This window comes from Myxocyprinus asiaticus, chromosome 14 (genome assembly GCF_019703515.2).
Source record: "Myxocyprinus asiaticus isolate MX2 ecotype Aquarium Trade chromosome 14, UBuf_Myxa_2, whole genome shotgun sequence".
In the NCBI taxonomy this organism is placed as follows: Eukaryota; Metazoa; Chordata; class Actinopteri; order Cypriniformes; family Catostomidae; genus Myxocyprinus; species Myxocyprinus asiaticus.
In genome coordinates, this window is record NC_059357.1 from 14,000,198 (window position 1) to 14,012,591 (window position 12,394).

The 12,394-nt window shown below is 38.3% G+C and overlaps 1 protein-coding gene across 2 annotated transcripts in view; it reads right to left on the minus strand.

The window, feature by feature from the left end:
* The window catches only part of LOC127451388 (protein cramped-like), a 28,949-nt gene extending 17,329 nt beyond the window's left edge, over positions 1–11,620 (minus strand). The window contains exons 1-5 of one of the 2 annotated variants that reach the window (XM_051716062.1): positions 11,487–11,620; positions 8,974–9,326; positions 2,057–2,259; positions 1,303–1,456; positions 96–179 (exon numbers count right to left, since the gene is read on the minus strand). In XM_051716062.1, coding sequence (XP_051572022.1) covers positions 96–179; positions 1,303–1,456; positions 2,057–2,259; positions 8,974–9,325 — 793 coding nt within the window. In that variant the 5' untranslated portion in view covers position 9,326; positions 11,487–11,620. Of the gene's footprint in view, positions 1–95; positions 180–1,302; positions 1,457–2,056; positions 2,260–8,973; positions 9,327–9,698; positions 9,962–11,486 lie in introns of those variants that run through there. The other variant, XM_051716060.1, reaches the window with a different exon arrangement.
* Positions 11,621–12,394: the final 774 nt, after the last annotated feature.

Below are 12,394 nucleotides of genomic sequence, written 5' to 3' on the forward strand. Positions count from 1 at the left end.
ACAGCAAGGAATGTTACATTAAAAATGTCCTCATGTGCAACCATTTAAAATGGCTCCCGCACTAATAAAGAAATGCATTTAGCTTATATACTTACAGCCTCCAACCTTCTTCCTAAGTTCAGCGTAACAGATGAGACCATAGAGCTCCTGAGAGGACTTCTTCAGAACATGTGAATAGGCTGAGAAAGAGGAGGAAAACAGAGAAGGTATATGAGAAGGAACATGGAAGCACTGATAATTTTGACTGAATTATGAAGAACAGAAACAACCTTTTCTGTGAATAGAAAAAACAACAGAATAAAGGGGTTTAAGACACATTATAAATGTTTTTGTTTAAGGTACATTTTTAAAAGAAGTAATTTTAACTTAACACAGCACATTAAAAACGACATGTTCATGGCGTGAAACGCTAAAAAAGCAGGGAGACCCAAAGTAATGGCCAAAGATGTATTTCTGACATATATGTACATACTATGATAAAAAATTTAAAAATAGTGCAACAAATAAGAGAAAACAAATTATTATTATTAACAAAACAAAACAAAATTCCCACAAAGGAATAATTAAGCAGAGTGCAATGCTGTGAACTACATTAAAATGTGCCAAATATGTTGACTTCTAGTCAAAAAAAGGATATGGGATCAAAACATTAACATGTATTCAAATGTGTATGGTGTGGGCACACTTATGTTTTGATAATGATTTGACTAACAAAAAACCAGGCAGTATGGCAGCCGAGTAGATTAAACTTCACAGATGAAGGTGACAGACTGAATTTATAATAGGATGTCAGGTACATCCTTTGTTGTAGCTAGTTTTGGGGTGGAAAAAAAAAAGATGACTGACAGATATTTTACAAACAACTCGAGAGGAAATAAAAAGCTAAATTAAAGAGGCATTTGCAGGTGGAATCCTGGAATTCACGCAAAAGAAAATTAGGTTCAATTGTCATGGTAGTCTAGAGTAATTTATAATTTAAGTATGAAACTAGCTAAGCGACTGAGCTTTGAAAAGTGCAGAGCATTTGAACATTTAAACTCTGTTTAAATTTCTCTTGATAGCCATACAAAACATTAGCTGGACATTCGAGTGGTATAGTTTAGCCAACACTGCCACAATGAAACATCACTGAAGGTTTGCCACTTCTAAATAACGCAAGATATGATCTAGGTCAATAATTGTGCAAGCACATTTTTGTTCGAGGAAATTGTGAAATGTTAGAATTACCATTAGATTACAGCTATTTTTGTCAGACAACAAACAACAAATTGCTAATAAAACATTTATGTCTGTCAGTCTCACCATTGTTGAAATCGATGTGTTTTGAGATCTTGTGCCAGGTCCTGTAATAGAAATGGCGCACCTGCTCCTTGTTCTTCACCATGCTGGTTGGTTTACCTTTCTTTTTATATTTAAGAGCAATATTATTCTGAATAGCCTCAAAATCCTTCCCATGCTGTGAGAGAATGGGAGAGGGAATGAGAGAAAGGAAAACCAACATAAAGAGTTATCCATGACTTACTTTACACTTCTCAAGATTCATAAATTAACTATTCCAAGCTACAAATCACAACATTCAGCAATACTGTGAAATTACTCAATCTGAAAAACCTGCTATTAAGGAGTAATTCAAACAAAACCAATCTTCTCGGCATCTGCAAATAACCAAGTTACTGTCTCTTTATATGGTCAATATCCTCTTGAAAACACTTCCATTTGACATTAACTTCTAGTATACACAAATTAAAGTCTTTCACAAACTATATCAAGAAAAAACATCAATTGCACCTTTTGAAATGACATTCATTTAATTTAATTTAAAATGAAATAGGCCCTGTTATACAGCAAGATCAGTCTACCTCTGGCAATTCAGGGAGAAATGGAAATTTTGATAATGGAGTTGGTTTAGGAATTCTGAAAATTCTACTGTCCCACTTTGATAACAACTGGCTTTTGAGGTGATAAAACTTCTGGAAAAATCCAACTAAAAGTCCAGAGAACTGCCAAAACCCATCAGGGAGTTATTCTTTTATTTTCATTCAAGTTGACAAATCACCTCATAAAGTCCTTCGAAGAAACTGTTCTTGTCCTCAGTGCTCCAGGACTCCCACTGTCTGCGCACACGTTTTTGACTTCCCCCTTCCTCCTTCTCTGCAGGGCTCTGGCCCTTTGGGGTCGACCTGGATGCCCCACCTGCCCCAGACCCTCCAGTGGAACCCGCAGCAGCTGTCACACAGACAGAGGGACTTGTGTCTGCACCTGAGACAGAGAGGGTCTGTGTGTTATATCTCCAGACATTTTGTAATTCTTGCAGAGAAAGGCACTGCAACAAATACTGTTCCAAAACATATAATACATAGCAAGTGTACCTTTATAAACATCTAATTTACATGCATTACTGTGTATTGGGCAGTGGTGGCTCAGCAGTTAAGGCTCTGGGTTACTGATCAGAAGGTCGGGGGTTCAAGCCCCAGCACTGCCAAGATGCCACTGTTGGGCCCTTGAGCAAGGCCCTTGACCCTATCTGCTCCAGGGGCGCCGTATCATGGCTGACCCTGCGCTCTGACCCCAGCTTAGCCGGGATATGTGCAAAATGTATAATGTGTGATAAATAAATAAAATGATGAAAAAAATGAAATGAATGACAACAGGTCCACATACACACCAACAGTTTTAGCTATTTAAAGTTTTTGGAGCCATGAAATGTGACTTATACCAAAAAAGCATATCTACACCAGCCAAACGGCAAGATTAAACCCTCAAGGAAACACAGACACACAGCAAACATATGTCACTTTTACAAAAGAGATGAGGTGGTGACAATAAAAAGTGCTGAAATGTGTTTATTAAAAGCTTTATTTCCATGAATAGCTCTGAAATCAAATATTAACTTTTTTTGGTCCACTAATTTTATTTTTGGTGGAACATATAATATTTACAAACTGGCAAAAAATAAAATAAAATAAAAAAAGTATTTTACAAGCACACTCTTTACAAAAAGCAAATTGTAATATACAATCATCCCATAATATAGGACTGAGATTTAATCTAATGTCAATCTAAATATTTCATTTCCACACATAAGACTGCAGGCCTAATGATTAACTAATTTTAATATGTTAATTTGGGTCCATGTTGGCATGAGTGTATCTACACATCAGGAAGTGTGTGTGGAGTCCCTCGGAGGGCGTCCAGACTTGCTGCTCAGTGCACTGATCCAAAAACAACACGTGGGGAAACAGAGAAGCCAACATTTCTCCCCCTCTCACTTAAAGTGCCTTGACAAGCTCAGTTTGATTTGCCGTTTTGACATCTTTCCTACTCAAACAGGAAGTGGGGGTGGGACATGTCGAATGACTCGTCCAATTTTTAAAAAATAACCAATAGGCTTTAGTTTATAGCCACACATAAACAAACCCCTTTCCACCGTGCTACTCAGGTCAGAGCCATACCGTAGAAACTTGAGAAGTGATCTCAATACTGGCCAGCTTTTCCAAAGACTTGCGAACCGAACAATGATCTTACTGACAACATTAATTCATAACCAGCCCACAAACGCACACAGCACTAGGGCTGCAGTTAACGATTATTTTGATAAAATCGCTTAATCTAACAATTATTAGAACGTTTATTTGGCGATTATTGCAACGATTAATCATTAGCTCTTAACTGATTATTCAGCTTGTGCCCCGACTTAAGGTTGTATTAAACGTGCTTACTAACAATAAAGAGGACAAAATCATCTTTTAAAAATCTCTCTAAATGACATTCACTGAATTAAAGGGTAAAAAATACTTTTATTAAGTTTAATTCAGTAAAGAAATTCACTGCAAAAATCCTATTATTATCAATTGTTTCATGCTTGAGAAGCAACATAAGATATTTAGACTTGCTTTAAGAGAATGTATCTTAAATATAAGTGGATTTTGTATATAAATATATCACTTGGTTATACTTCTGCGAGTGCAGTAAAGACAAAATATACTTATATTCAAGATCTATTCTCTAAAAGCAAGTCTAAATATCTTATATGCTGCTTCTCAGGTGAATGCATCTTCTTTTAAAGGATTTTAGATATTTTAAAATATTTGTATTTTTAATATTATTGTATTTTATTATATTCAACAATCTCAGATAACAAATTTTTCTTCTGCAGTATAGCTGCTAAGAAAATGCACATTGTTTTAAAGGAGTTTTAGATATTTGTATTGGGAAACAAGCCAAAACAAATGCAAATCAAAAACATGTTTTGTTGCAGTGTATAATGGGGCAAAGACTACCTCTCTCTCACCTTTCTGTTCACGTCAATCCATCTTTAACTCACAAAAAAAACAAAAAACTCTCATTAATAAAGCTATGTATTGCCGATTTTCTTCACGATAAGAAATGCATAGTGACATATATTATGATTCAATAAGTCGCAAGCCATCACATTATAATCTAGCTGCATTAAGTACGAGCGCTCGAGGGATGATCGTACCCGCGACAGAGTGTGCATCAGCGGGGAGAAGATTAAATCTCTCTCCCCCTTAGATCAGGACATTTGCGCAACTCATGGAAGAGGCGCTGACTGCACAGAGAAATGCCAGTTTTGGAGTTTGTAGTTATTTACATGATCTGCTTCCGTATTATTTGAACTTTAATAAAGCTATTTAAAGCAATTATATATGCTGGGGTGTTTCCTTTAAAGACGCTCAACACGCAAGTTTTGCTTCAGCAGAGCGGCAGCTAAAGCTCCAATTATTCCAGAACAATGTGCTTCTGTATTTACTTGTTTTGTATTTTTGCATTATAATTCCCTCATACTTTGCAATCTACATCAGCTGAATCTGTTTGGAAAGTTTAGAGTGCATCTGGACTGTGAGTTGTGTAATTCTTCCTCTCCTCAGTCAGGCGTGAACTGCAGTGCTACTCTCGCGCATCATCATTACAGTTTAATGTGATCTCATGTTAAATGAGATCAAACATCTATTCGACAACGAACATTTTTGTCGACAATTTTTTTTTACTGTCGACGTTGTCAATAACGTTGACTAATCGTTTCAGCTCTACACAGCACATCGAGATCTTCACTTACAACGAGGATGGATGAGGCTGTTGTGCAAGTCCAATGCAGATAAATGAGAAACAAGCAAGTAAAAGACAATACATCCATGTTTTGAATCACAATATACTAAGCATAAAGGATACTTACTTGAGCTGAACATCCCAAGAAACCTCAGGCCGTACAAAAAATACAAATAAACTCCAACAACTTTCCTAGGGTCAAGCTCCCGCATTCCATTCAGAAGTGATCATTCCTATTCCATGTTCCCTTCAAAGACAATTAGCCTCCACAAAAACATAATAAATCAGTTTGGAACAACCCTACAGCATGGATTGTGCTCCCTTCAAAGTTCCCTGCGAAGGCACGATTAGAACCAGTTAGAACACAGCCAGAAGCGCTGAACAGTTGTTGGGGGGAGGGTCCATTTTTTTTCTATAAAGCATTTGATTGGACAAGGTTTCTCAACCTCTATGTGACATCATGGATGTTCTGGAGTCTTTTTAGCCAGAAGAGAGAGACTGCAGATTTTAAATGCTTATATCTTCTGAAGTCGAATTTTGTCAACATTAGAAGTACACTAGCATATACACTCACTGAGCACTTTATTAGGCACGCCTGTACACCTACTTATTAATGCGATTATCTAATCAGCCAATCATGTGGCAGCAGTGCAATGCATAAAATCATGCAGATACAGGTGCTTCAGTTAATGTTCACATCAACCACCAGAATGGGGAAAAAATGTGATTTCAGTGATTTCGACCATGCCATGATTGTTGGTGACAAACGGACTGGTTTGAGTATTTCTGTAACTGCTGATCTCCACACAACAGTCTCTAGAGTAGCACTACTCAATGCATGTGGCCATCAACACATTTTTTGTGGCCCCCATTATGACATCATCAAAAAATCTATCCATCAATATCAAATGTGTATGATTTGTGAGGTGCTCATTTTCAAGAATATTTACAGTAGTTTTCTGTATCCTGGAATCGCAGAAAGTTAGAGTGCCAAAAAAAAAAAAAAAACCTGCCAAGAATGTAATGAATGAATTAAATAAAGAATATTTGAGTATATCTGATGTTACATGAGAGCGGCGGTCAGAATGTGTGCAGCCGTGCACTCGCACGCTCTGTCATTCAAACCTGCGCATGCTTGAGAGTCAGTTATTGCAGTGCAATAGAGGTCTGCACGGGCCTTAAAATTAAACCTGAACCCGACCCGTACCCAACACCGTGTGGCCCGACCCTACCAGACCCAAACGATACAGTCAGCCCGAACCCGACCCCGCTAACTATCTATTTTCTTCTCCTAGCAAGTACTATTGCAATAGGCTGTAATTTATGTAAGCATACAGGCAACATTCGTAACAGTACTGAAACAGTAAACATATAGTTTTAATAAGGCACAGCAGCCCCTTAGTACACTAGAGCAGAAGGGGAAATAAGCATTGCCTTTTTGTTTAATTGCTGAAACTTCACTTGGTGCAGAACAATGTGGAATAATATGAAACAATGCAACAGTCCCCTCTATGCAGCCTGAACTTGTTTAGAATGTTGAATCTTTGTGACAACTGTGCTAAAAACAATCTAGATGCAGCGCAAAGAAGAAAAGTTTTTGAACATTTGAGGTTCTTTTTAACTTGACATGGTGTTTAAAATGTGCCGTTCCTACGCAAGATGCTGAAGAAAAAGCGAGAGGTGGTGTAAATGTAAAAGACAATTCGTCCAGCACGTGTTTACATAGGAAAACAGAACAGACGTGTGCAAAATCACGTTCGGTGTTTACGGCCCCTAACTCATCTGTTCACGCGTGTCTGTGAGAGCACGTGCGCGAAACAAGTTCGGTAAGCCTGTTTATTTTTTTATTCATACAAACCCGAACCCTTACTTCAAAAACTGACCCGAACCCGGCTCTAAACCTGTCGGGCCCGGGTCGCGTTGCAGACCTCTACAGTGCGAATCTGTGTCAAACCTGTTTGAATAGCTCAATATATATGTATGATCATCACAATAACAGTAATAACAGAAAAAGTAATAGTTTATCCTGCAATAACGGCGTTGAGACATCTTCACGCCATTGATTATTCATTAACTGCATTACTTCACAGCAAAATGTTAAAGAGGGTGAACAAAATTCTAAAGATTTGGCACTGGAGCAGTTCTGGAGTAAGTACAGGAAATATATCTTTTGTTTTTGAACATATCTCAGGTTTGTGTGATGCTGAACACTGTCTATTGGTCTTTGACAGTTCCTTAGGAAAATTAACCATGGTTTTATAATAGTTACCACAATTTAACCATGGTATTTGTAGTCAAACCATAGTAACCACAAAATTAACCATGGTTATTACAGTTATTGTTACTACAATATTACTATAGTAAAACCATAGTTATTTTATGAATGTAATATTACTGTAGTAAAACCATGGTTAATAGTATCAAAACCATGATTTCTGCCAAAAAAAAAAAACACAAAAAAAAAAAAAAAACTTCCCTACAGTCATGGTTACTACAACATTACTATAGTAAATCCATGGTTTCCGCCAATATACCATGGTTATTACAATCATGGTAACTACAATATTACTATAGTAAAGCCATGGTTCATCTTTGTAAGAACTAATCATATCTGTTTTCTATATTGCAATGAATGTAGTGGAAAAAGTGGCTCTTTAAACTCTCAGTATAAAATCCTTAATAAAAAAATTAAATAAATCTTATATAGGCTAAAAGAATTACTAAAATTAAGACTGCGGACCTCAAGAATTTAGGGGTCCCCTCTACACAGCCTGAACTTTTTCAGAATGTTGAATCTTTGTGACAACTGTGCTAAAAACAATCTAGACGCAGTGCAAAGTATGAACTTGACATGGTGTTTAAAATGTGCTGGTCCTGCGCTAGACACTGAAGAAAAAGCGAGATGTGGTGTAAATGTCAAAGACATTCGTCCAGCATGTGTTTAAACAATGGGAAAACAGAACAGACGCGTGCAAAACACATTCGGTGTGAACGGACCCTAACTCGTCCGTTCGCGTGTCTGTGAGTGAGAGCGCGTGCATGAAACAAGTTCGGTAAGCCTGTTTATTTTTTCATTAATTACAAACCCGATCCCAAAGTCCTACTTGAAAAACGGACCTGAACCTGGCCCAAAACCCATCAGGTTCTCGGGCCCAGGTAGGGTTGCAGACTACCTTGGGCTACAACAGCAGAAGACCATGTCTGGCACTTTATTAGGACCATAGTGTTCCTAATAAAGTGCTCAGTGAGTGTAAATGACCTTAAAGCTAATAGATATGGACTAAAAGCAGCAAAACTTTCATTCTGATTTCAACAAGATCATGCAACCAGTACCTTAGAATACCTTACAACAACAACAAAAAACTACTGTCCAAAATACTTCCTAGCAAATGACATCTTCAAATAAACATTCTACTTACAAACAGGCAATGCAATCACATGACTTAAAAATCTGTGGTCTTCTAAAAGAAGAGTGACCATATCCTGAGCAGATGCGAGCAGAAATGTGCAGCTACATCAGATTAAACTCCTGACTGTGACTCATTCATCTGCAAAAGAACGACAGCCAAACTGGTGATATGAAACAAAAGTAAATAAATAACCATTGAGCCGACTAACTACAAAATGACGTGTTTGTACCAGTAAGATAATTAAACAGAGTTACAACGCAACCAAAACAACCTACTGGTGTAAAGACTTGAGCTTGGGCAGATTGTCAGATCAGTTTCACTCCAGAATGCATGAGAGCTTCGCTGCGTTGTCAAATGAAAAGCAAAACAAAAACTCCCAAATACGTGAACTGGAGTTTTGTTCAACGCTCAAAAGTGATAAAGTAGTGTGGAGAGGTGGTGTGGACGGTCCTAGTGTCCAGGTGAGCAGTGTACACACGTCGAGATGGTCACTCACCTTTCGCTTTCGAGCCGCCGTGACCGTTCAGCGCCGGGGACGCGGCATCTTTCCGTATCCGCTTGCTCGGAGGTCGCACGCTGGAGCGGAGAAAATGATGCTGGTCCTGGTTGTTCGGGACGGGCAGGGCTGAGGAGAGGGCTGTCGGGTTCACCTGTGCTCCGGGTGGGCTTGATGTTTGGGTCGAAAGTGTTGGAGCCGAACCGGGGCTGGCCGTGCTTGCTGGATAAAGTGTTTCCTCTCCGACTCTCTTTGTACTCGTCTCCTGATCTGCGATTTCTCCATCCTCGTCTCCTTCGGGTTTTCGGGCCGGTTTGCTCGTCCCCTCAACTCCCCCTTGGCCCACTGTCATCCTGACAAAACACAAACGAAACATGTGTAAATATATCCCGCAAGACAAAACAACGATCAACTTGGAGAGACGACATTATCCTCAACTCAACATGGCCGCCGCTGTTTGTTTCAAATCCCCTCTCACCGTCCCGACAAATCGCATCGAAAAACAGCCCTTTGCTTTATGACGATTTTGATGAAAAATAAACATTTTGCCCTAATCCCAGCCGCCCTTTTGTCTAGTTTTGCTTGGCTCGGGTTGCGATCTGTCCTTTATTTACCTTGAAATTCTAGCGCGAGCGCCTTCACTTTAGCGCCCTGCAGAAACGACAACGAAAACCTCTCGCGCATTCGACCTCTATTTAAAGTGGTTATTTCTCGCGCGCTCTTACCCATTTTCCAGCTCTTCGGAAGCAGACGGTATCTTCTTTCTCTTCACCATGAGCTCGGAGAATTTGGAGAACAAAACCTGACGAATTTGAACATATTCAAAGCGCAAACGAGGTCAGGCAAAGTCGTCCTCTCCTGGTTGCTGCTCCTACTGGGGTTCAACTCCGCGCAGCGCAACAGGGAGCTCTAGTAGCCTCAGCAACTCTGACTCATAAATTCACTAGTTTTTATCACAGCAATTAACACCTGTCCTTTTTATATGCATATTTACAACAAAACCACACTATTGTTTCACCTGACTGAACGGAGCATTTCAGTCAAAACAAACCAATGCACACACAACCACTATTCTCTCCCTGGACTTTGCTTACTCCAACTACGTCATAATAACTTGAAGTGCAGATGCTGATTTGTTATCAGAATAAAAAAAAAAATAATAATAATAATAAAAAAAAACAACTGCTCAGTAACACACAGTATCACCGTATCTCTACAAAATATGCCTAAAGTGCGGGTTGATTTCACAATCTCAACGACAAGCATGACAGAGTAGATAGAGCACATATAGATCACCTATAAGAAAGGGGATGTGGTACGGTGTACTGAATACACAGCAATACATTTTACATATCACATGATTCTTCATTGCAGTTATAACAGAGACAATTTAGCAGTTCTGGGTACTTCTCGAATCTTCCCTCTCTCTCTCCCCCGTTTTAAAACAATGTTTTCACTAGTCAGTTGCCACTATTTTGCCTGATTAGGGTGTGTCTTCAGTTCTCTTTAAGCATTTCAGAAGCATCTGAAGCCTGACTGACATAACAGACTTAATCAAACAGGACAAACAGAGATGCATACCTAGTCTTAGAATTTGTTCCCTTCATAAATTCAGTTGTCTATGTCCACAGCAAGCATGCATGTTTATATGTTGAGGTGCATTGCTTCGTATTAGTATTTCAAACGTTGCTGAAGCCAACATTGACAACTGGTCACAACCGTTAGTGCAAAACAACTTTCAACTGGATTTATCCCATGCATAACACTGTAATAATGTTTTTATGATATACAGCTAGGCAGTGCTGACCTCAGCTGTTCTACCACTGCCATCAACAGCTGCAGCTGTCAATGACCCAGTGTCAAGTCACTGTTTGAGGGGAGCAGTCTGAGATTAATCAAAATGCCTTTATTTGACCCTCTTTAAGCATTTCAAGACCTTTGCTCCCAAGTGTAAACATTTAATCAAGTCGAAAACAAAGGACAACGCTTACATTGCATGAAGCTCTGCATTTGCCTACAGAGAATCTGTGTGACTGAACAATACCAGTGTCAGGTGGAGAATAAACTACTCCAAAATAGTGACAACTATTCTTATGCCACGTACACAAGTGTGGATCCTACTTTATAGCCCTTGGGATTTCCTGTCAAACCGAAATCTATTTCTAAACTTAAAAATAGTTGCACAAAATGAGTTACATGTCAAAGTAACACTGTTTTGATGATAACTTATGCTTGTTAGCCGACCAAAATCTTATAATGTTTATTTGGGTGGCATAAAATTATGCAACACAAAGAGGCTATCAGTGTAATTGCTCAGACCATATGTGATAGGCTACCTAACAACAGCTGGTACCTAACTAACAATACAATCAGCATTGTCGTTGAGAAAAGTTGGTCTGCTAACTTGCTAGCTAAACAGTTAAGTTCCCGCTTCGTGTGCGGTAAACATATATACTCAGCTCAGATGTGTATTCAATAATTATGTCTTGAAAATGATTTTATAAGTTCTATACCTGTTTAGAAGATTACTTTTTGGCCTTTGGGAACTCCACGGTATCCAGAAAAACCGGGCCAGAGGGGTAGTAGGGGAACTACTGTGAGCTGCATCCCTTCTTGTTTTCCTCGCTCTCGAGCACGCCTTCCACAACTCAAAAACAAATCATGTGATTGGTCAAAATGCTGCGCGCTGACGCGAGCGCAAAATGACTGACAGAGTAATCACCCAATCAAATCATAAGACGAAGAGGGGGGCGTATTTTCAAAAGCAACCAATTAGGCTTTACGTTAACACAGCGTCATTTCATCCATCTCGGAATATGTTTTAAAATAACGTCCCATACAAATTGAACAAAGACCGTCAAAGACACTTTCGAAAGCACGAGAAGAACAGTTTGTATTGTTTGTCGGAGTCTAAATAATCAAAACGTTAATGATATTGTACATATATACATTTAAATAGCATACAGGTCAGGGAAATGTTCCCTTTGACATCAATTTTAGCAACTTCAAGACTGAATATAAAAAAAACCCACTGTTGATATCTGGCTTTGAATTATAAAGATTTATAAATTGAATATTTACATTATTTTTTATTTTGTTTTTATTGCAGTAATAAGTACAACATGAAAACAGAAATCCGGTTTAGAACAAAAGAGAACTCAAATTAAAAAACAAACAAAAAGTAAAAAATAAAGAAAGAAATAACTAAGTGTACAAAGTAGGCAAAGAAGGTGATAAATTATAAAGTATACAATGTATATAATATTAAGAATCAAAAGGGGAGATTCAAGGTTTTAGAATATCTATCTATCTCTCTCTCTCTCTCTCTCTCTCTCTCTCTCTCTCTCTCTCTCTCTCTATATATATATATATATATTATTGCTTTACTGTTTTTTACTCCTTTTAATATATTAAAATACAT